Raw genomic sequence first — 25,291 nt, forward strand, 5'->3', positions numbered from 1 at the left:
TTGGGTTGTAGTTTCAAAACACGTCAAGAGTTACCAGACTTACCATCAGCTTGTCCTCCAGGTATGTTTTAAAAGAAAGCACTTAAACATGGGCTTGGTTCTCTAGTAGGAAAATAATACCAGGTCCAGGATACTCTGGACTCAAAGTCCAGTGTTGGTGGAGATCCGTCCAGGCTCCTTATCATCCAGAGACAGTGGAAGATGTCAGACACCATCTGGCCATCAGTGTTTCCCCATAACCTCGACCAACAAAATGCACCCCCTTGTCTGCATCCCATCTGGGGATCATCACTGTCCCTGTGTAGCACTGAGGAAAGCCAAGCACCTCTCTCTCGGTGCTTGGGGCAGACATCACCCTGGGTGACTGGGGCTGGCTGTGAGCCTTGTGCTGGCTAACCACTACACCTCTTCCTCCCTTGGGTACAGCTCACAGTCACAGTACAGGCAACTCTTAACCCTTGGGCAAACAGCACAGTGAGCTTTACTGACATAACGCTGTAACGCATTTTCTAAAATTGAACACCTGTTTTCTTATCCAGTTTTCTGGAACCTTTCTTACATTACAGCACATATGCCAAAACACTGTGTTACAGCCTATCAGATAATTTGTAAAACTGTACTAGCTATCTCACTGCTCTCAGACAATCTGCTTGTGTATTTGGGGATTTCTGGTTGCCACAAATACAGTATATTAGAAGCTTTAAGCAACCATTTATCACCTCCTTTTTTAGGTTTGACTTCACACCAGGATGCAAAAAAACTCCCACCAGACTTAAAATACCTAGCCTGACAGAAATTTCTACACGAGGCACAGGTCATTAACAAGCTGATAAATTTTCAATTGTTGCAGAAGCCAGCTCATGCTAGCTTTTGAGTTAGCTCCTCAGGCATTCCAGGAGGCTGGTTTGAGAACTGGGATGGCCAGTAGCAGGCAGGGGACCGATACAGCTAAAGAAAGCTCATGAGCCAGTTCAGAAGATATGTTCCAAGTTCCTCCCCAGGTCTTTTGCCTTTTATTCTCCAATTCAGGTATTACATTTCCACTGGTTTCCACCAGGATTGTGCATGCACCTTGACATGTTCACAGAAGTTCCACGATACAGAGTTTCGCAACTGGGACAGGTCCCTACAATCGGGACACCAGGGTGACAAAACAGATTCTGGAGAATTTCCCACTGAATAGGATGGAGAGAACATAATTACCACATCGTAGCACTACAATGTCTCATAAACATAGAATAGACTAGACTCATTTACCACAAAAATCACAGAAAATAACTTATCAAAGAATATATATTTTATGTAAAATATACATTTGTAGAATATAATTTTAATACAATTTTTATATTTATTGATGTTGGGTTTGCAACACTTTGAATTTAAAAAAAAATCACAAAATATTCTTGCTGCCAGAATTTTATTTCTGATAATACTTATAGTTTGAGGTAACAATGAAAGAAGACTTTGTGCTGTGAACAAAGTTAGTGATGTTTGTCTGCAGTCACATTTATGTTATCAAAGTGAAAAGTAAACTTAGGACTTGGCATGTACACTACAATTCATAACAATTTAGGTCATGGCAAACTGAGAAAGCAAGGACTTATGTAAACCTACTCTGCTCAAATTTGTGACTTTTGCAATATATGCCATTAGTATGACAGAAGTCAAGACAGATGTAGTTTACATCACTATCATTATTAAGCGTGTGTCTTTGTATGATCCACAGCACAGCTTACTGCAGGAACCAGGAATAATAAACACAGGGGTGGGGGTCTTTGCATGGAACCTTAGCAATGATGACATGAATTCAGCTTTCCTTGATATAGATAAAAACTGATTTTCCATGCACACACGTTTTATTTACACTGACTCTTCAACAGTGACTAGTCACCCCTTCCTCTGGCAGCAGTAATTATGAGCGGTCTTTCATCTTCTTTAACAAGCTCTGCTTCGCACGCAAAGTCTCAGTGACCTCCTCAAGGTGTGAGTCGTTTATCAGGGCCCATTCAGCAGCAGCAGTCTCTTTCCAGTACAGTCCTTGGTATGGCTAAATTCCATTGTCCCTTTTTCAGCAGTCAAAAATCCATGATAAATTCTGTACAACACTGTAGTTAATATAACAGCAGCACCAGATATTATATTAATTCATTTGCTAAAAGCTGTTTGCAATTATCTCTCTATTGACAATATTTTACCAAAAGTAAATCAATGTACATCTCTAAATATCAGAAATGTATACTTTGATAACTACATTATTGTACAAGAATTCTGACATGCAGGTCATGCTATTGGGCTTGGCTATATACAGAACATGTTACATGGTCAACAATAAATTTAATTTCTTTTCCTAACAAAAAAGTAAAACACGACAGTCAGGTATTATTCAACAATTTCAAGGATCACTTAAGATTTCAGTCATTATGGTCTTCCCCATGTAGTTCTAAAACTCTACAGTTTAAGGGTAATTTTTCCTCACCAGCCCAGAACCTCAAATTTGCCATTGCATTTGTCCTGTTGCATAAACAGAGGTTAGTATTGAATGAAAAAGCCACTAGAGGAGATACAGTTTCAAAATTGTAATGAATGCTGGTTGCTGGGAGGAAGATTGATGCAATAGGCAACCGGTCAGTGCTGAAAAGCCGTTCAAAAAACCTTAGGAGTGCACACGAGTTAGTCTAGATGATACTAACTGCACTTGAAAAATATGTATATTTCTATCTATACATGGATGTATAGTCCATATGGAAAAAAGGGAAAAGGAGAAAAAGTGTTCTTAGTTCACCTTAAAAGAGGGGGGCATATTAACAGTATCTCTGTGCTTTAATGGAGACAGATGGAGAATACAAGGAGACAGGTTGCAAAACAGACAGACAAACAACACATAGGACAAAGCACCTCAAAAAACATTGAATGAAGAAATTTTTGAAGCCCACTAGCCAGAGGTATAAGGCTGGTCAAAAACCCGACTTGAGAACTACTACCCTCTTACAATGGTAAAAAAAAAAAAAAAAAAAAAAAAGCCCCCAATAATTGTTTCAATTTTACTTGGTACTCAGCTTCTGAAAATGTTGAAGAACCCTGGAGTAGAGAAAATACTACAGTACCAAGCAGCACTTGCTAGCTTAGAATTGCAAGTCTGGATGGCGTTTACCTTTCTTGCATGTTTTGTGCCTTCCCCAAGCCATTAAGAAAGAGATCTGGCTTCTGCTTGCGTGTAACCAGTAATGACAACCTCTTTGCAGTTATCTGTGTGCAAACAACCGGAGACATTCAGAACTCTGATACAGCAATCCAGCACCGAAATAAGTTAATTGCAAAATAAAGTCGTTTATAAACAAGTAGATAGTTTAAAAAATAAAGGAAAAAGTTAAACACAGAAAAACAATCCCACATGCAGACCAGTTTATCAGTGCTTTCATTTCAGCAGGATGGTAACAAAGTGAGAACACACATCCAGAGCCCTCTGTGGTCTCCACGATCCGCAACACTGCTTGTCAGGTGATGGAGACAGGATGGTCCATGCAAATGAGCAGACCCTTCAGAGCAGACATCTTCAGAATGGATTAGAGTCACAAGAAATGGAGGTTCAATGGAGTGACTGATAATTACTTGGAAGCACATTATTTTAAGTAAATCTCCCTGAAAATATGCTTATTTATTGAATATATGGACAAAAGCATCCACTAACTGTCCTTTTATTGCCACAGGAAAGTAGGACAATATAGTAGATAAAAGAAGAAATGCTACCTGAAGTAATCTTTAAAAGCCAAGGCAAAAATCTTCAGGTACCCAAGTGGCTTTTCTTACTACTGAGAGTTGTATCATGCAGGAGTTAGACCATATTTGTGGAGCCTATGCTTAATGCTACATTTATTTCCAATATGTGGTAAACAGTATTTGATTTAATACTATGTAGCCGATTGATGCCATCTGGTTTACAAGATGGAAGGGATGGGAGACCGAGAGCGCCTTAGAGGACAAGGTGAGCTGTAGGGTGATGTTACTGGAGACAGTCGCAGAGCATTGCCTGTCAAGCCAGCTATGTTGTTTAAGCTTCGAGATTTTTCATAGCCTTGTATGAGAAAATGCACAGACATCAGTTGAATTCAGCCAAAAAAATAGACAAAGACAAACAGTACAATGTAATGTAACCCAAGGAGCTATCAGGGACTCAGAGGGAATCTGCCTGCAAAAGAACTCAGTGCTGAGACACATTACTACCGGAAGATACTAATAAACAAAATTATTTACAAATTAATGCATCCACTTTTTCCCAAAAAACTAAACAGACCACCAGACAAGAGGTCTGACCTGCTCTTCCACATCCCATCTTGCACTTAGTATCACACTGTGGGCTTCAGCAGGGTTGCACTGAGAGCAAGAGAAGTGATCCCACCACAGTGACTGAGCTATCTGGCTAAGCATAATCAAAAACCCATTAAGACAGACTACAGAAACTGTCAGAATTACATAAGCTCTGCTGCATTCAATTCCGAATAAAGTACAATTTTTTTCTTTAAAATAAATAAACCAGAAACCAGATAAATTTTATACAGTATGTGTAAATCAGTTTTGCAGAGGACTGAATGATAATATAGAAGCTTTATCTTCAAAAATATTAACCCTTAGGCTTTGCTTCTAATTTTGAAGTCTAATAAGACAGCAAAGTATTTGACGTATTTGTAAATGCCGCCTCAATGGCAAATGTAAAACATTGAATTTGTGCTTCTTTTCCAGATGATTAGAACAAAATCAACGGTATTAATCCATATAGGCAAGTAGTATATTATTAATCATTAAATGAGGCAACCACATAATGATTCACAATTTGAAGGGAACATTGCACTTTTAGATATTTCTGTTCACATACACTGTGAGCTCTAGCTACCTACTTTTTGCTAGTGTGGATTGTTTTCACTTTGTAGAGGCTATGCTGTAAACCAACAAAAAAAACATTGCTATTCACTGCATCTCTATCTTCATATTCAACTATTTTCAGCAGCTGCTGAACAACCCCATTTGTTAGGAAACAGATATGCTTGTTGGCCTGAAGGTACCAGCAAGGAAATACAACAAAGATCAAGCCAGGCAGGACCTTGCTCCTGAAGTACATGGGTACATGCTTCAGTGCAAGCATCAGAAGTCTCACTGATTTCAGTGGTACTCCTTATTTCCTTGAAGACAAGTATTTGTCAGGTAAAAATATTCAGGTCTAAATTGCTTATAGGGAAATAATGAGACTTTTTTTCCCAGAAACCTTAAAATACCAATGACAATAAATCTAAACACCACATGGAATGTCAGCAATTTTTTTTTTTTCCTGATTAAAACAATTACTGGCTCCAATTCCAGGTCTCTAGGTAACAGACAGTTAATGACATCTTTAGGAAAAATCATATCTTAGGCTCTCCCCTTACAACAATTAACACTTTTTTTATCCTGGAATCTGCATACTGTAAAACTATACTTAAAGCAAATGTATAACCTCATGTCTGCTAAAACATTGTGCAATGTTCTCTCCAGATGGCAAGGGCAGGCTAGACTGTGATGCTACACAGAATTCTGATACATTTCTGAAACAGCCTCCAGTTTCTGAGTTTCTATCAGTATGTACCCAGACTAGAAATAATTATTTTTGAAAAGGGAATTAAAGAGAAGCACAATGCTAGTGTATATATTTAAACTCCCTGTAAACATAAAGCTTATTAAAAATAAATCAAAATAATCAGGTAGCTTTTTCACATAGAAACTAGGAAAGTAGTTTTTAAGATTATTTTCTTGCTACTCTTCTAATGATAAAAGGAAAGAACTGAGAGAGGAAGATGGTAAAGATCATAAATAAAGTAGAAACTCCTAAGAAATGAAAACCAGATACACAAGATGAATAGTGAGAGATGCATGATCCAAAATCGGTACTTTTCAGGTATTTTAGTGGATCAGCTCTGAATCAGTATCATCTTGGAGATGGAGATGCAAAAAAGCTCAGAATAAATTATAATTGAACAACCAAGAATCAACCAAGGAACAAACCAAACAAGAAGAATCAACCAAGGAACAAACCAAACAAGAAGAATGTACCAAAAGAAGGAAAGAAAGAAAGGGTAAAATAAAATGTAAAAGTAGTAGACTTGATGTGTGAATGACATTCAAGCATTCAAACCCATTTGTGTATTACTTGAAGATATTTTCTGCTTATGGATTAACTTCCCCACTCTGTATAAAATACATTCCAAAGCCAGTGACTAAAACATTTCAGCCTCAACTAAGATTATCATCAGAGCCAGGCAAATAGCACATTTCTCATCAAAAAACTGTCCATTCTGACCTCAAGCCCCAGTTTTCTAGTAAAAACTACAAAACCTACAAAAACTACCAAAAAAAAATTTCTTTTAAATCTAGATTTACAAATCAAAATGTTCCAGGATAAAATAGGCTTTACTGTTATATAAATATGTCTTTCGTAGCTGATGGGTAACTTCTTTTATTATTTCTGATCTGCTCTAATCATGGTTACCACCATAACTTGCTGAGTGAAGTCAAAAAGCTGATCATGCAAGATGCCATGGTACTCTACCTTATCCAGATGTTCTTGACCTCCTCAAAGACTCTTAGCATTAGAGATATTTTAAATAATCCTAGTTGTTGAGAAGACAGTGAAATATATGCTCAGTGAAAAATGCCAGTAAATTTGTGCAAAAACATGCCTGCAATGATTTTTCATTTAAGCTAAACCTTATATACAGGAGTACGTAAAATGCCCGAACATAGAGTCATACTCCACAAGTGCCATACACGTGGAACTGGTTGCATATCTGCCTTCACAGGTTTAGCCTACTGAGCTTATGCTTTGAAGTGCAAAAAGAGCATTGGCAGAACAACCCAAGAGAATTCCTTTAGATATATGGCTGCTGGGACAGCTATGTTTGCTACACACCAAGAAAGTTTGAAAAAAAAAAAAATTAAAAAAAAAAAAAGGCAGAAAAATCTTGGGCAAAAATATTTGTCCAGTGCCACGTGGCTACTTCAGATGATCTCTGAGGTGAACAACTACACTTCACTCAGGAATGCAAAATCTGTCTGAATGTTACAAGTCAGAGGAATATAATTTGCTAAGAAACAAAAGCAGTTCCTATCTAAGGAAATGGGAAGACTACCACAGGCATGCTGATCTTAGGGCTGTTTCCTGATGCTAGGTTTGCAGCCACAGGCAGATGAGGCCTACTGGGGTAGAAACAATCAGTCATGTGGGAGATACAAGCACGAAACAGTTTTGCAAACTCCACCTGGGCACTCCCATCCTACTGAGAAGCAAGTAATCAGATATGAGGAGGCTAAATAACGAGAAAGGCATTTTTAACACCTTTCAAGGTCAAGCATTGTTTTACTACATAGCTGAATTACGGCTGGGGTAGACGGTAATCTTTTAGTATCAGTGGTGTACTGCCAAGGAATAAAAATATTTTTTGGCATTATAGGCTCAAAATTTTGTTTGAAAGAAATCTAAATAGCATCTCAGGATATGCCTTTTTGTGTTCAGAAATGTTGCTTACTTCTGACATGTCAACCTTTAAAGTGTATTCAGCTGTCAATTTTATTAAGAGAGGACCACAGTTATAATATGATTAATTTGTCTTTTAGAATGACAAGTTATATTGAGTGATGAGTGGTTGAATGAGCAAGGTCTGAATTGCACGCTTTTCCACTAGAGATTATGGACAAATGAAGACACAAGTGAAATGAAGGTCCAACATCAAGCACATTTTTTGAAGACTAAAGGGGATGAGTGTTTCTAAAAGGAAAAGAATGACTAGGAGTAAAGGAAAAAAAGGTACATTGTGAGTACAGTCTTTCCTCTTAGAGCATTGTGCACATCATTTTACTCTAAGATTGTTTTTCACAAGCACATTGCTGAGTAACCTTTTATGATCTAATGAAAGAAGTCCATACCTTTCCTGATCCCTCCATCAGTAGCACACGTGTAATCACCTGTTGTCAGTAGGAAACATGTTCCCCCTCTTCTGTTTTTGTCTCTTGTACTAGAACGTCTGATGGGAGGGAGCCTTTCACCAGGTGAGAGTGGCTGCTCACTTCCTGCACTGTCTTCACCTGATAACACTGGTTAAAGCACCATGCCCATTTACAGACAATAATGAATGAGGAAATGAGACATCACAAAGAGCTTACGCTGAATGCCAGATATTCCCATCACTCAAAAAGTAGATATAAAGTAAATCATTAGAAGAAAACAAGATTGCAATTCATCATTAATCAGTACAAAATGGCAAAAGATATACGTTTTGTTCAAGAATAAATGATCTTTCAACTTTTCTGTTCTTATTCTAAAAATTGCATAAAATTAGATTAAACTAACATGAACTAAGAAATAGTCAAACCAAGGCTCAGTTATTCACCTACTCTGGACTGTAACTTGTCAGAATACAGTCAGCCTTGGATATTTCAAACACTTATTTACTATTTTGGCTATCATTTTTGCTAAAGAAGAGGTTGTGTTAGGCATTTTTGTTTAGAATATATAGTTTAATGTTTTAAAGACAAGCCCTCACCCAGGAGGATTATATTTTCAATATTTGGCACTGTACACTGTTTATTAACACACTTAGCTTTCATTTCCATGTTTATTACACTTGCACTGCTTGTCATCATAAGTACCCAACTTTAAATGCTGTCTTGGTCTCTTTACTTTATTTTGTCAAATGGCAAAACTTGTACCTCTCCTGATTTGTCACTCCCAAAGGACTCTCTTTTAAAATTATCTACCATTCCAAATTCACTTTGGCAACACTTCAGGAAAAAAAAATCTTTTCTCATTACAGCACATAATTTCAGCTTTACCTTTGCATATAGACCTGAGCATGTTTTTTTGCTGAACTGGGAATGCAAAGGGCAGAATTCAGCCTTGAAGTTTTGCACATAATTCATAGTGACTCTAATAACATTCTCTACCAGAAACAAAGCTACAGTGTGTGATGTAAGCAGTGGCACTACTGAAAAGGAAGATAACACCTTAAAATGGCTCCTTCTTGCATGTCTGCTTTCTCTCTAACTTCAAGGATTACAACCCCTTGTAAATAAGCTGTAGACACCAAAAAAAAAAAGTGTCTCTTAGTGAGAGACATAGTGATCACACTGAGCCATCTCCACTCAGAATACCTTTGGTAGAACCTGATGGCATGAAAAAGCTGTTATCGTCCACAATTTAAAGATGCTATCTCAAAGTGGGTATCAGTCAAAGCACTGAAAACCTAACTACATTTTACTGTCAGTCAGAGTCTTTTCAAGCATTTCCATCCTTTTAAATACATTTAAGATGTTCAAAAAACTGTATTAATTTGTGAACAGTAACTCGGAGAGTGAAACCGAGCTTCTTTGAAAATAAAGCTATTCAGTAACAGAGCAACAGACCGAAGAAGGATATTGTTCAGAGATGGATTTTCCAGACTCTTCTTTTTAAAATCTATATTTCAATTACTGAATTACACCAGTCATGAGTGGTTTTCCTCTTATTATTCTTTAGCAGCTTTACAGCTGGAGTCTCATGACTGGTATGTGAGCTTTTAAATAGATTGTGTTTGGCTTAAGAATAAATACACTTAAGAAACAAAAAAAAAATATTCTTGCTGCTAAACTCTTTAATTATACTGAGATGTAAAATTTACTCTTTAATTGCAACAGATTTGGAACATGGAGCAATGGCTTGGAGGGACTGAGGCTGTCATTTGATATGCAATTTCATTGAGTAAAGCACAAAATACTCCTTATTCATCATTTGGAAATCTAACAAATAAGGTAATAGAAATCACAAAAATCAACTGTAATAGCAATGATGGTGCTAAGGGCTGTCATTTTCTTTTTTCTTGACAAGATTTACATCAGCTATGCTAGTATAATTTAATGAATAGTAAATATCATGCAATGTCTCATCTAACACAGATGAAGGAGATTCTTTTAGCCAGGGAAGCAGAATGCCAAATGGAAAGAAAACTAGAAAGAAAATTTCTTCCTATTTCCTTTGAGTGCTGGGCTTTGGATGTAAAGCACCTGCTCCTTTTAAATGACTGCTTCTTTGTAGGATCTTGCTTAACAGGCCACGATGTGGCACAGGCAAAGCTGACACAAGAGACAGACACTGAGGCAAAACACCATGGAGTCCAACAGGGTGGGACACGGTGGCTGCTCAAATAGTCACAGTCATGCAGAAAAACAAGAAACATCCATACAACGCAACAAACAACAGGCAAAAGAAAAGGTTGATATCATCAGCAGGAAAGCATTCTCAACAGAGCAAGCAAAACTGTATAGACCAGCTACATAGAGGTTTGGGAACATCACTATACCTATTTTTGTCCTCTATGAGACTGACACACGCAAATGTTGGAGGGGAGAAGGGTGGGAGCTACATCTTCTCCTGGCAGAAAGACTGGCTGCTTTCTGACCCCTACCAAACATACTGGTCTATAAAGTGTTTTCAGAGGACATGCATTTCCAGTGGGGTCCTACCTGATGATCTGTTGTGTTCCATCAGCTGGTTGTCCTTGCCCAGGCAGATGTCTCCCTGTGTGCTATTGCAGGCCATGTTCAAGTCTGTCTTGCAGAAGGTGGGTGAGCTGGCTTGAGGAGCAGGAGGGATGTGCTTCTTTCGCTTCCTTGGCAGTTTCTGCTTTGCCATGGCCAGGGAGTAGTACATCCCAAAATTGTTAACTATCACAGGCACGGGCATGGCTATGGTGAGCACTCCCGCCAGTGCACACAGGGCTCCCACCAGCATGCCTGACCAAGTCCGTGGATACATATCCCCATAACCCAGGGTGGTCATGGTGACTACAGCCCACCAGAAGCCGATAGGGATGTTTTTGAACTGTGTGTGTTCACTCGCTGACGGGTCATTAGGCTGGGCTCCCACCCGCTCTGCGTAGTAGATCATAGTGGCAAATATCAAAACACCAAGTGCCAGGAATATTATCAGCAGCAGAAATTCATTGGTGCTGGCTCGCAGAGTGTGGCCCAGCACCCTGAGGCCCACGAAGTGCCGGGTGAGCTTGAAAATCCGGAGGATCCTGACGAACCTTACCACCCTGAGGAAACCAAGCACGTCCTTAGCAGCTTTGGAGGAGAGCCCACTCAGGCCCACTTCTAGATAAAAGGGCAGGATGGCCACAAAGTCAATGATATTCAAGAGGTTTTTGATGAATTCAAGTTTGTTGGGAGAAAAAATAACACGTACTAAAAATTCAAATGTAAACCATACCACGCAGACTCCTTCCACGTATGTCAGTGCAGGATCTGTCTCAATCTCATACTGTAACACAGCTTCTGTCCCGTTGATGACCTGCTCAGTTTTGTTTATAATAGTGTTGAAAGCCTCATGTGTTTCCAGGCAGAAGGTTGTGATTGAAACTAAGATGAAGAATAAAGAGGCAAAAGCGATGAACTGAAACACAAAGAGATAAAAGAGACATCAGAACCACACAGGTCTTCATATTAATACAAATGATGTCTGCGTTTATAGTAAAACTTTTACTCATTCTTCCCCAAATGGCTGACAAATTCATACACATAAAAATTTCCACCTAGGCCAGAGAAGAGCAGCAGACAGCTCTCACACACAGGTTAGGAGTCCAGGAGCAGGAAAAGTCTTGGCAAGGGATTTTGTCAATCATGACAAAATGCAACTCATTAGGAAAGTGGCAATGAATTCTTTAATCTGTACTAAACTGTCTGAATTTGATTCAGTGGTCAAGGTTCCTTTCAAGCAGTCCCTGTACACACCAACCACAGCAGTACTTACACATGTCCAGCTCTCACACAGTGGAATGTGTGGGCTCACCCTAACAGTCTTGAGATTATGGTTCAGAACTCACACCTGTCCTGAACAGCACCTCCCAGGGATCTAGGAGCATATCCAAACTCTAAGTTTCCTTTAGATTTTCAATGATTACAAATACAGGATATTTACTGATAGGAAATGCCTTCTGTGTTACAGGTAGAGTTGGTTGCATAGCCATGTTTGTAGTCATCCATCACTGATTCTCTCGGGCAGCACTAAAAGTAAGCCTTGCAGAACCTCACACACTACGGTGGCAGAGCTTTGTCCCATTCTTAGGATCCACAATCCTGCTAACCAGGTTACAAATTCAGGGCAATCCAAACAAAAAGGGAAATACAAATTCAGTTCTAGTAGAGGCACATGAATTGATAAAATACAGGTAAATTCCCTGAAAACAGCCATCACAAAAGGTTATTTAGGACTTAAAAAGTACAGACTGACTGATCTTCAACTCAGCCATCACAGTCAAGCATTGAATAACAGAGATCATCCAGGACAGGATCTCAAAAATTAACACTGAGCGAAACAGCTAGAGCAGGAGATAGATTTTCTTAGGAATATACACAAAATACACTGAGGAATATACACAAAATGAAAAGGTGTTTTGAGGTCAGCTGCTCCTTTGCTACAATAGTCAACTCCTTTTCAATGACATTACAACCATATTAGCTAGCATTCAAACAGCAGTGGTGTGCTACTTAAATAAGAATAGCTTTTATTTTGAATTTGCGTCTTAATAAACATTTTATATCCAATATTATCCTGGGGGAAAAAAGCCTTTCGGAAACATGAAGATTTTTGAAAGTATTAGGGGCCCAAGGAGCAAAAAGATGCCTAAACAGGTTAAAAATATGTGGTATCTAGTTGCCACACTGAATGCCACTGGAAAAATTCTAGTTCAAGGCAGAAAAAATAACAGCAATAAGCCACTTTAATCCAGGATACACCATTGTGGAAAAAGTAGTTTTGTGTACTTTAAATATCAATGACTGAATTTAGTATTAGCATTCATATTTAGTGTTTTGTGCCACAGGAACTTATTTGGGCTCATACAATACTGAATGCTGGTATTTTTCTAACACGGAACACTTGTTAGACAATAAAATATTGTCTCCACAACCTGTAAAGAGAATTCCTTTTATTCTGGAAACAAGCTTAAATTTGCAGTGCAGGTCTGGCAAATTTATTACATTCAGATTCATGAGATGGATCTATGAAAAATCCCATATAACTACCTATATCAGATATTTGCAGGTTATTTATGGCTTCCTTTCCCCAGTCAAGGAAAGAAAAGTTATTACACCATGCCCTACAATTGCAAACACTCTAAATCTGTTACTTTTCAAAAAGTACTGACTCAGAGACTGAACTGAACACTTATCATCCAGTCCGGACTTCTAGCCACAAGCTAAGCTAGCAATCTTACACTCTCTGATTTTTACTGAACAGGCTTTTCTGCCTTTGCCTTAACTACAAAACTGCTGCATGCTCATAGCTCACAGCACCTGACACCAACATACACAAAAGAGCCTCAGTCTTGTGTGAAACAATTAGAGTCAGCAAATACAACCACATTTATAAAACCTAAGTGAACTAATCTCAGCAGATCTTTGCAAAACTTCTCCACAAGAAGGATAGAGAATGTATCAGACTCTAAGTCGCTGCTGGGCTAAGAATGACCCTTGGGTGATCTCCTAGAGCATCCTCCAGAATGGTTCTACATAGTCAAGGACGGAAAAAGCAAACAAATCTTTGGAGGCTGTCACTGAAGCTAGGTCAGCACTGTAGTTTGTAATTTGGGAGGGAACTTTTGACAGACAAAATACTAGGCAACTTTTTCAACAGCAACACTGGTGATTTCAGACAACAGTGATTTTTTTTTTTTTTTTTGTCTGAAAATAAAAGAAAACTACATTCAGCTAACCAAAGTAAGATTTACCAACAACTAAATAATTTACCAACAACTCAGATATAACAAGGATTAACTGTGCATTAAGCAGTGCAATGAACCCAACAGTATGTAAATAATTACCACTTTTTCTGGACTGTATTTCAGAGTCCATTCAGGTTCAGAAACCTTCTAAAAATACCAAGAGAATAACTATAGGTAGAACTGCCTGACAAGCTATTTATTACTGCTTTGCTTAACATTGACACTGCACTGACATTGGACTTGGTAAGGCAGACTGAAATTTTTAGCTGTGCACCTACATTCAGTGTTTTATTATTCCTAAAGGAAGAAGACATTCAGTCATGCCCAAAATCTTTCCTAAAGACAATCATGTTTCAGAGGTTAGAACAAAGACAAGAAAACACTATCAATCTGGTGACAGATTTCTTGGTAACCCTGCAAAAAGCTTTCATAGAAATGTAAAACAATAAGATGTACACATTTTGCTATGCATATGCATGCCATCACTGATTTTGAGCAAAGACACACATTCCTTTTATCTCTCATTGCATTTGGTCTTAAACTGCCAGCTCCTTGGATCGGGACAGAGCTTGCACAGCACCTAGCAAGATGAAGCCTCACAAAGAGGAGACCTACAAAGTTATTGCAAAAATCAGAGGATTCAGAGAACATGCAAGAAGCAAATGCAAAGACCAATGCAAGCAGGAACATTCTATCAGTCAAACAAAAAATGCTTAGGAATTAACCTTATTTAATAAAGGTGCTTTGTTAGTATTACGTTACATATCAGGCAATGTGTTGAAAAGCTTTTCATACACAACTGCAATGAAGTCATGTGCTAGCCACATTTTATGCTTTCCTTCTTCTTCATCCTAATTCCAGCTTCTCTAAACTAATTAGCCTCTAAAATACATAAATTTTTGTCATGTGGGCAAGCACAACATTTCAGAAAAAGACAGAACAGATTCGAACTCATCGATTCTCTGGTGGATGTGACCAACCAAGCCCTATTCCTCAGTCCTGCAAACTTTCTGTTTGTTTCCTTTTTACTTTTATGAAGCACAAAAATCTAAAAGGAGTTAGCCTGATCATTATTTCAGAAAGGTTACAGCAAGAGACAATTTTCTGTTTGAATCATTAGCAACCTTTTACTGTGAGAAGTTTTGAAAACTTTGGTTTTGACTAGTTGCAAGACAAGCTCAGCCTTGGTATAGAGCAAAACATCTTATTCACCCCCTTTTTCAGACCAAAGATTGCAGCCCTAAGGCAATTTTTGAGAGTCTTAAAAAAAAAGCTGGAAAAAAATTTTCAAATAATATTCAAGTGATATTCAGCCATTGATATTGACATCATTGATATTCATCAATATTCAATCATGATCTTTTCTTCATTTCTTAAAAAGGGTTGGTTTTTTTGGTTTTTTTAAAAGTAATTGCTTTTTGTATGTTTCAATGGATGTTTTTAAAAAATTAACTTTCTTCATTTAGATTTTCTTTTTTTTTCCTGAAGGAACCATTGTGATAAGTGACAGAATGGTTGCAGACACACTCTGGGGCCACCATTTGTTGTATCATGCTTTTTGTTTTATTAGTCCCTTGCCATCAGCTAGCCAGGGAAAGAGAAGCGGCAACCATTTTTGAAATTGCAATTAACACAAATTGAATTAATAAAAAGTTCAGTCCATTTCTGCCAGAAGAGAGCAGTTAAAAGTTACAAATATGTTCAGTATGTAATATACAGCACGTAGAGCATTCCTCATTAAGCGGTTAAAGCTCTCAGCAGGCTGCTGATTCCCTCTGCTCACAGTCTGAAGGCAGTGTGCACCCAATTTTGTTCTTGTGTGTCAGCATCACATGTTCAGACAGTAGAGATTCCATCTCTCAGCTTGTCTAGTTGACAGGACCACCAGCCAAGCTCTGTTGATAAGTTCTACTAATGTTCACAGTAAGTGGATTAATCATCTAGAACTCAATTTTCAATGAAGCACATAAATCTAGAGGGTGAGGTGCCTGCAGATAACTTGTTGGAAGTAGAAAACTTTATGATTCTCACTTTGAATGCAGTGTTTCATGGGGGACTGAGTAGCTCAGAGTTTAAAGCAATTTCAAAATTGACAACCAATTCTAGAACACCAAATTGAGCAGTCTGTGGATTAGCCGAACTTTTGTGAGTCCAAAGTCATGTTTTACCTTGCACATAGCTTCTTAAGCACCTGGAAAAATTAAGATCACAAAAAATTGTGGTGCAAATGACCTGACAACAGTCTTAGCTCATACGCCATGTCTGGATTTCCCAGTAGGAAAAGGCACAAGGTCAGAGGATGCTGTGGCTCACATCTGACCCACACATATACATTTCCTTTCCAAGCAAACCCAGACATGGGACTGGTTGTTGTCCCAGGATGGAGCCAGGGCCTTTCTGAGCCATTCTAAGGCTCAACAGCTTAGACAGAGCCCGAACAAAGCAATAGCAGAGCTGGAAATTGACCCTCACACTCAGGTGTATTATACATATTCATAAAATCAGACTGACCCTAGTCCATATTTAAAATAAGCTTCTTCTGTCCATCCCATGCCCTTAAATAGGGAAATATTTCTACACAATTATTTAGTGCTCCAAGATGGACAGGTCATAGTCAGTGAAGAGGTTAATGCACAGAAGTGTTAATAGCCATAGTCATCCTTACTTCTTGCTTCACATTTAAGTTTTGAATAAAATCTCTCACCATATTTCAGTGTTTTCCCAAAAAAAGTTTGTGTCTTGTGTGGATACAACTTGTTCTGGGGTTTGATCTCAACACTTCCTCTTTCAACTCCCCTCACTGTGTAATGTACATTTTCTATCATGAGCACTTAAAAGCAGGTTTTAAAATCATTTAGTTTGAGTTACATTCCAGGACACAGAAGGTTTGCCCTTGACATACTTGACAATGGAAAAAGAAAATGACTGAATATTTAATAAGCCCTTGAAAATCAAACACTTAATATTCTCTAATGAAGGTACAGAATTGCCTTTCAAGAACTAAGATTAAAACGTTGCTTTAAATAAATTTCTTCACAGGCACATTAGGAGATTTAATACATGTGTGTTGCTAGAACTTAAAACAATTTTTAAAAATCAATATTCTTCCCCATCACACTCACAGACTAAAAATACAACTATAAAGCGTCCAAGAAAAGAGACTGTGATTTGTTTTTTTCTAAAGAAATTAACTCTGATGGCTTGCTCACTATTATAACCAAAATCCTGCTTTCATTACAAAAGGTAACAGCTTACTGAACAACTTAATTTTTTCTGACCAAAACAAGCATAGAGAAGTTTCCACTCATGGATTCTTTGCTTTCCCAGATCATTCATGTTAACCAGAATCCTCAAAACTGGGTAACTTCTGTGGGATAAATGAAAACTTAAAAGGAAAGCAGTATTTTTTACAGTTCTATACTCATTTTGATAAATAAAAAAAGTCCAAACTTTGGAGATTTAAAAATTATTCCCAGTGATGTCTGTTCACATCTGTTAGTTTAAGCCTTGTCTTTTCATATTTCAGAATATAAAACAAATTATTTGAAAAAAAAAAAACTGATTCAATTTCTTCCTCATACTAAACCCTCTGACCACAGAAAGTAAGCTGATCTATGCATTACATGCACCCACCCTCACTGGCTGCAAGAATTTAGTCATATATATGCATTACAAAATTTTATTTTACAAATTTTCTTCACATGTATTTTAAGATTCATAGAGCTATTTCTTAGGCTAAAATGGTTAATAGTTGTTATACCAAAATTATATACTCCCATTATAAACATTATAATTTATTTTTTTTTGTCACTCTCAAGGTTCAGGAAAGAAAAGTACTTTTTCCTGTAAGTCTTCCATAATTTTTTTCCTGTAATATTCTCCAGAAGCCTTTTTTATTCTTTCAGTAATTCAAACTGTCAGTTCTTGAAATCCCCCTAGCTCTGTATGGGGATTGAATGAGACCCAGTCAAACAGGGAACAGAGTCAAAATCACATACTGTTTCTAATCAGTCCTAACTAACTTGCAATGCTGATTTTTTAATCTAGTTTTATAGCTGCTTAGTCACATAAAACCAAAGTCTCAAAAAACTCCCATAAAAAATCCAATAAATTTGAGGTATTTGGGCATTCATGAGAATATGACTCAACTGAGAATGTTACTTATGCAGAAGAAGCTGCATTTGAAAGTACATGGCATGCTTCACTCGAAGTAGCAACTAACCTTGGCAATGAAATCACAGAATTAGATACCACTTCCAGCTTTAAAGAGAGTTCTTTTTGTTTAGATTTGACAGATTGTCCTCATTTCTGATTTCAACATGATAGATTTTTTTTCCCTCTGTTTAATTCCATCTGGCTATCAGGAGACTGTTAAAATCATAATGTGATATCAGAACGAGCTCTTGTGATGAACTTATCTCTCTATATGGTTCTGTGTGGCAGAACTTGAACATTAATGTGCATTTTACATAAAACCAAATACCTCACCAAACATACCATCAGTCTCTTCACGACTCTTTTTCTCAAAGCTGCTATTCTTCCTTAGCTGTAAGTTGCCTTTGGAAAACTATCATTTCAAGAAAAACTAAAAAAAAGGCAAAGTCACAAGTTTTTATGGCATGATGCATTTTCAGTGCACTGTATCTGGATATACTTAGTAAGAAAACAAATACCATCAAAAACTACTAACCAAACTATTGACATTTAAACCACAAACTCAAGTCAAACATGCTATCAACTTACTTCACCACTCATAAATCATAATCTCTCACATTATTTCTCTCCAAAGATTAAGGAACTGATACAGACATAGCATTTTAAATAAACCATCAAAGGACAAACAAAAACATAGTACGTAATGTATCAGGCACTAAGACCAATTTTATGTCTAAAAATCTGTAAAGCATTCTCCTTCTGGGGAATAATGTGGAATGTCAGAATTAAAGTGGGTTTTTTTAATGTTTATATGAAGATTTAATGTCCAAAACTTAGCACCCTAATTGGGAAAATCTGGCCATCATAATATCTCAACCAACATCAAGCCACAGTTAGAACAGTTCCTGCCAATATTTTTGTTTTCATTCCACAAAAGATAGGTCTACTCCTCAAATCCCCAGTACAGCTCTACCTCATTTGTACCCTCTCCTGCTAACAACATTTGGCATTCAATTTAGCAGTTAAACTGCTGCTGTTACAATTCTACACATTGTCATAATTGAATGATGAAAAACCTGCATGTCAATACATTTTTATTGGTACACTGTCTAAGAACAGCCTATAGCTAATGTCCAATGTGTAGGCCACTATCTGTATGTAGTAGTGAGAACACAAATGTTCTCTTTCTTGCTCGTTCTTTTCTCATTTGTTATAGTTTTAAAAAAAAACTGTTGTTTTTCATTACCAGCTGGAGCACAAATAAAAAGGTTATTAATGCATCCTTTCATATTTAGAAATCCAGGCACAAAAGTAAGTCACTCTAACTAAGCTGTTGGGTAAATCAGCAGTCTAACACCAGTTTGACCCAGATACATGTCTGACTCAATAAACCTTAGCCACATCTATATTTTAAAGCAGATCATAAACAAAATAAGAGTTACAAATCATTCTGCATTTTAATTGATATCTTTCTAAAGAGTTCAAAACAATTTACAAAGCTACCCTGATTTAGACATATGTTCTCCTGCTCAGCATGGAAATTTTTTCCTCTGTCAAGTAACTGGAAAGAAGACTTGAGAATGAATTTCAGTGGCAGGACCACACCTCATGCAGTGGGATTCCCAGGGACAGGACTGATCTGCTGCTCAGGACATTCCCTTGTACTCCATCCCTCAATGCCTGCCATCCAAGAAGATTACTAATTTCCTAAGTGACCACTGTTGTTTCCCACTAGGAAAATCAAAATCATCTGACTTTGTTGTCCCATGGAGCAGCTAAGTAAAACACGACATACCAACACACAACACACATTCCACTGCATGCTATTGCCTCTTGGAGACTCAGCAGAAATCCTTGAACAGCAATTACACTGCCTCCAGAAGCTTCCGTTTCCATTCACTTGAATTTATGAAGCCTCCTTCACTTGTGATTTTTCTGAGCTGTGACTGTTGCAGCAATGGTTTTGGTTTAACAGCTAGCTGTGTGCATTATTTTAACTAGACTTGGCATTTATATTCTAGCAATCATTTTTTAAAAAGGCACAGCAAGGCTCACTTTGCCCTTGCCTTACTGAAAAGGTCTGCATGGCTATGTGGCTTGATAAGCAAACCACTGCCACTCATTCATTAAACATTGCTGTAAATCAAACCGGCAAAATATTTATAGCAGCTGCAAAAACGCAATGGATGTTCTTCCCAGAGTCAAAGCAAAGGTGAGAAAAAGAGGAATTCACAGCTTGTATTCTGGCCTGGTATGACATTCAGAGGTTTCTTATTACTAAAAGAGCACATTGCAAAATGAGCTAAAATTGTCTGAAGGGAAGAAGAATGCAGATTTTGAAGCGTGCATTTCAGCCAATCCCAAATTTACATAATGTGTCAAATTAGCCTCTCTGTTTGCTTTGTTGCCCTTCTCCAGGCTACCCGCTGTTCACATCATTACAGGAAAGATTAGGCTCTGGGACCTGGCAACTTGAAATACTACACAGGCAGTATCTCTCTTTCTGCATTTGATTTATCATGAGATGTTCTTGTTTGACTCAATGGGTCAAAACTGGAAAAAAATCTTCAGTATAATACTATTTATTATTAAAAGACTTTTACACCCATACAGACAAATGGAGAAAAGAGAGACATTCTTAATATAAATTAATGAAAATTCTATTATAATGTAGTTTGCCTAGTACATAAATGTCACATCCATTAAAATCACAGAAACATGTTCATCTGTATCACTTCCATCTCACTTAAGCACTCAGGCTCATTTATGTCTGTTTCCTCTCCCTGAAAATAACTCTGATGGCCTAATTTAAAATTACACTTGGATGAATTCAGAAGAGATTTTGAGGCTTGACGTCCATTAAGATTTGTCATAGACCCCATCCCAGCTTTCATCAGAGAAGCCTTTTAACCAACTCATGTAACCTCTTTTTCTTATCCTGAAGCTAATCAAAACATTCTGGAATTACTTACTAGTTTTCCAGGCCTGTATTTTTCCTCTACAACACAAAAGACTTCTACTCCCACTGCTGGAATGAAAACTACTAAACTACTTAAAAATTGAAGGGACAGCCATTTCTCAGCTACTCAAAAGTGTATGCAAAGTCCTCAAACCACTGATTAACAGGTCTCATCTGCCTGTAAGCTTTTCCTTCCATACACTATTCAAGTAGCACTGCACCACAGTAAAAAAATGGATTTGATAGTAACTAGTACCTTTGCTTCATGACTGCAACTTAGTTATGGGAAAGCAAAACTATAAGGAATAGGATACCCAGACTGTGGCAATGCCTAACCCTTAGTTGCTTGGTGGGACAGTCCTAATGATCAGCTTCCAAGAGAGCAGGCTTTGTGGAGTAATCCAGGCTTAATAAAAGCAAATCATGAACACAGAAACTTCAGCCTGTGGCTTCCTACAGGAACTGCCACAGTTGCAATGCTGTAGAGAAAACCTCTCTGCCATTTGCACAGGCAGGGTAGCCAGCAGCAGGAGTAGTTTAACTGACTCGTGGCAGAGCACACAGTTCCAAGACTCAGCAGTCTCCAGCTACCTGGTTCTACTTTGAAAATCCTCTAGGAAGTACAGATTTTTTTTCCCCCTCATATGTCAAGATTTTGACCCTTTCTGCATTTCCAACTCCAATATGTCCCTGCCCTGGTACTTTCTCTTCCTGTCCTTCCTTCTCTTTCTCAGCCCCAGTTCTGTTCCTCAGGTTCACTGCTGGATCCCAGACTTCCTTCCTCTCTTCTTCTGAGCAACCTGCTCTTACCTTATTTGTATATCCATATCCTATACCTCTAATCATTCTTTACTTCCATATGCAGCTCTCTTTCCAGAGCAGATGTGCCTCTGCTCTTCCAGGCCCCAGACTCAGCCTTCACCTCACACACTACCTGGCTATTTGTCCCAGGCTGTTTGCTCAGTTACTTAGTTTGCTCAGCTTGTTTGTCTCAATCTCTTTATCTTTCTACCTTGCTCCACATTTCTGGACCTTCAAGCCCTTGCCGTTTGACATAAATCACAACCACCTGCCTGTTTTTCCATCTCCAAAAGTAAGAGATCTTCCTTCTGCTCCAGTGCTGATACCACTCCGTGGTCCCCTGGTCCAGCTACCCACTGTCATGTATCTTTTCTCCTCCTCTCGCATCATCATCAGGATTTTTATGCCAGCCTACATTCCCTGTGCAGTTTCTGTGACTTTTATATTTGTATCTGAAGGGCACATGTGCCTGGAAACTCATCTGATTTTTCCAACCAAATTACTGGTCTAATGAAAGGTACTTTTTCTTTCAAACCTGCTTTGACTTTGAGATCAAGGCTTCCTCCCCGGCATCAACTAAATTCCAGGAAAATGGAAGGGAGCATATATGTTAACCCTAATTTTAAAAACCTACCTTCTAATAAAATTAGAACAGCTCCTTTTCAGAGAAATATTTATATATTTCTATAGTTAAATCACTGGACAATGTATAAAATAGGAACAATATCTCATCTTTACCCTTTTCCTAGGCCAGACAGGACAGCGTACTTGCAACTCCTCCATGATCTCACATGACCCTCTGAAAAGTCTCAATATTTTTTTTAAATAAATATTTGAGATACCTAAATCAATGCACCTTAACACTCTGATACAGCTGAAAGAGTACCAGAAGTACTTGGAGATGAATTTCAGGTCAGAAGGGTGTTTTTTATGAGAGAAGGAAGGGTAAGACTGCTGAAACTCCTGAGCTTGATGTATGTGAGTATGTTTCAAGTTCACAACACAATCACATAGATCAAAGCTAAATTTAGAGACTGTGAATTATTCATTGCAACTGTAGTCTGCTAGGCTTATCTGAACCCTGAGGAACCAAGCATATCACCCCAGACAACAGTAGTTCACATGTTTTTTTCAGACCTACCTTTTGGCTCCACAGTGCAAAAAATTGCATTGGTCAACCAGTTATCCAGAATCTTGTTGAAGGTTTTTTGAAAGATAGGTAAATAACTATATGTAGCTTACTTCCCCTTTTTAATACATTAAAATTCCATTTAAACTTGTTTCCAGGAATGCAGAAGTGACAGCTCAATTGAGCAGAGAAAGCAAATGAGAAAGAAAGAGAAAAGCCATCAGTGCAACAGTTATTAGGATACTCAGACAACTGTGACATTCAGATTTCATTCTCTGTTCAAAGCAGACACTTGAACTGAGATGAATGATAGTTCAAGTCTCTCCTCTAGAACCTGGGAAAAGCATATGAAAGAGATTACACAAGTTTATGAGAGGGATTACATGACACTGGGCCTGTGATAAGAGAGGATTGGACTCAGAGGCCCAAGAGGTTCCCCCAGCCCCTTGCCCCCATGAATATTTCCAAATCCAATTTACACATCTATTTAATACATAGATTATGTTCTAAGCTATTGCCATTGCAAGCATTAGCACCGACTCTGTGAATAGCACCATTTCAAATGTATCCCTGTTATTTAGCTTAAACATTCTCTTAGAGCTTCATCACCAGTTTGCCCAAGGAACTGACATTAATACTTATACTCAGGGATGGACTAATCAGCACAAGGACAAATACCAGCAACGCTGTGCATCATCCTGCTGAAGACGCCTCTATTGAAGAGCGTGTTGTTGATGAGCAGAAACTTGCTAGCAGCAGTGGGGGACCATACAGGACTTACTTTGTGACCTCAGGAAAACCCAGGAATGAATTCCTGTGTCAGACCTGTCAAGGCACCATGGCATATATATTTCTTCACAACCACTTTCTGATATGGACAAGAGTATTCATCCCAATCCAGTAGGGTTCAGAAGAAGCCTTCCCAAAATGCCAGGGAAAGCTACTGTCTGTCTACTGCTTATGACAACTCATCTCTTTCAGAGGTATAACAGCTATTCAGAAAGTAAATATCTTTAGCCTTATCCTTCTGATTCGAAATGCCACTTTTTTTAACTTACATTATTAGCTTACTTAGGAAAAAAATCAATACTGACATACACACAGCGGACCCATTCCAGGATCTTTTAATTATATTCTCTAGGCAAAGGAGTATGGGAAGTAATATAAACATAATATAATAAACAATTTGGATGTTCTGGATGTCCAAAATTCACATACAGTAAAGCAGCCAGCATTAAGAAGTACTCCAATTATGTCACATATGTGTTCATATGTGTCACAGTGTTCAGGCCATTGAGTTGGCTGGGGGAGATGTTTTTCTGTGCAACTATGGTTCTGGGCAAGCTAAAGGCAAAGAACTCTGCACTGGTTATCTTTACAATGGGCTGGTATATTTTTATTTATTTATTTATTTATTTATTTATTTTATTTATCATTTGGGCTGGTGTCTTTCCAATGATTATCACAGCAATGACAGGCAACATTTGCAGCATTCAGTGGAAACTTTGCATTAAGGGAGTTCTCTAGAGAGCATTTCTGTGGTGAAACCAGAGTTAAGAGATCAGGCAGTAGAGGAGATCTTTGACATGTCTGGAGATCTTGCTGATGGTTATGCACAAAGGGGACTATGGGAGAATGAATTGCCACTGCTGCCTCCACCAGGCAGATTATGCTCACTAGAGACCTTTTGTGAATGTAATCTGCAGAAAGGGGTGGCACGCAATGCTGCACTGAGGCACACTTTGCATTTCTATTTCCAATTTAAGCTCTACATGGGATACTTACTGCTGGCACTTTCCTTTCAAGACTAGTTACATCTGCCTGCATACTTCTCTTTAAAAAAAGAGCAGGTTACTTGTACATGGAATTAGAAGTGTTGTCCCTGATGAAATATGCATGTGACATACCAGCAGAAGTTGGTCACTGGTGGTGTTTATAAGGCAAACCAAAAAATTAGCAGGATGCCAGTGTACTTACCAGCCTCCTAAATCCACTTCTTGACCATTAAGACTCTTTGTTCCTTAAGATGTCCCTTCAGAACTATAACAAAACTGCATTAAAACATTAGCTGTGGAGTTTTTTGGGAGGGGGGGAGGTGTTTTTTGATTACTTGGGCAGTTGATGATCACTAAAATAGTTTAAAGCTTATCACTTGCAGTGCTCAGGATTACTTTGCCAAGCAAGAGCAGAGACACATTAATAGACTGTATGTAACAAACCAGGAAGACTGGGAAACAGAAGAAAACTTAAATTCATCAAAGGATTCTTTCTAGTTTGCAGCACATAGCAGACAGTATTCCATTTCAGGAACAAAAGGCTGATTCTTCCGTTACTAAAGGAGATGCTATAACATAAATGTTAGCCCAGCCAGTCAGAAATTTCCCCTGCCCTGACAGATGAATAGTTCAGAACAAAATCATTCAAGATTTTGTGTGCAAGATTTACCAAGTATTCTATGTTTACAATTAT

At 38.0% G+C, this 25,291-nt stretch overlaps 1 protein-coding gene across 4 annotated transcripts in view; it reads right to left on the reverse strand.

Moving 5' to 3' along the window:
• Nucleotides 1-979: 979 nt before the first annotated feature.
• KCNC2 (potassium voltage-gated channel subfamily C member 2) overlaps nucleotides 980-25,291 on the reverse strand; it is a 100,524-nt gene continuing 76,212 nt past the window's right edge. For 2 of the 4 annotated variants that reach the window (XM_041465670.1, XM_041465669.1), the window contains exons 3-4: nucleotides 10,519-11,449; nucleotides 980-2,105 (exon numbers count right to left, since the gene is read on the reverse strand). In XM_041465670.1, the coding sequence (XP_041321604.1) occupies nucleotides 1,996-2,105; nucleotides 10,519-11,449 (1,041 nt within the window). In that variant the 3' untranslated portion in view covers nucleotides 980-1,995. Of the gene's footprint in view, nucleotides 2,106-3,935; nucleotides 4,073-7,947; nucleotides 8,116-10,518; nucleotides 11,450-25,291 lie in introns of those variants that run through there. The other 2 variants (XM_041465672.1, XM_041465671.1) reach the window with 2 other exon arrangements.

The sequence above is a fragment of the Pyrgilauda ruficollis genome, unplaced genomic scaffold (assembly GCF_017590135.1).
Source record: "Pyrgilauda ruficollis isolate IOZ18807 unplaced genomic scaffold, ASM1759013v1 scaffold19, whole genome shotgun sequence".
Classification (NCBI taxonomy): domain Eukaryota; kingdom Metazoa; phylum Chordata; class Aves; order Passeriformes; family Passeridae; genus Pyrgilauda; species Pyrgilauda ruficollis.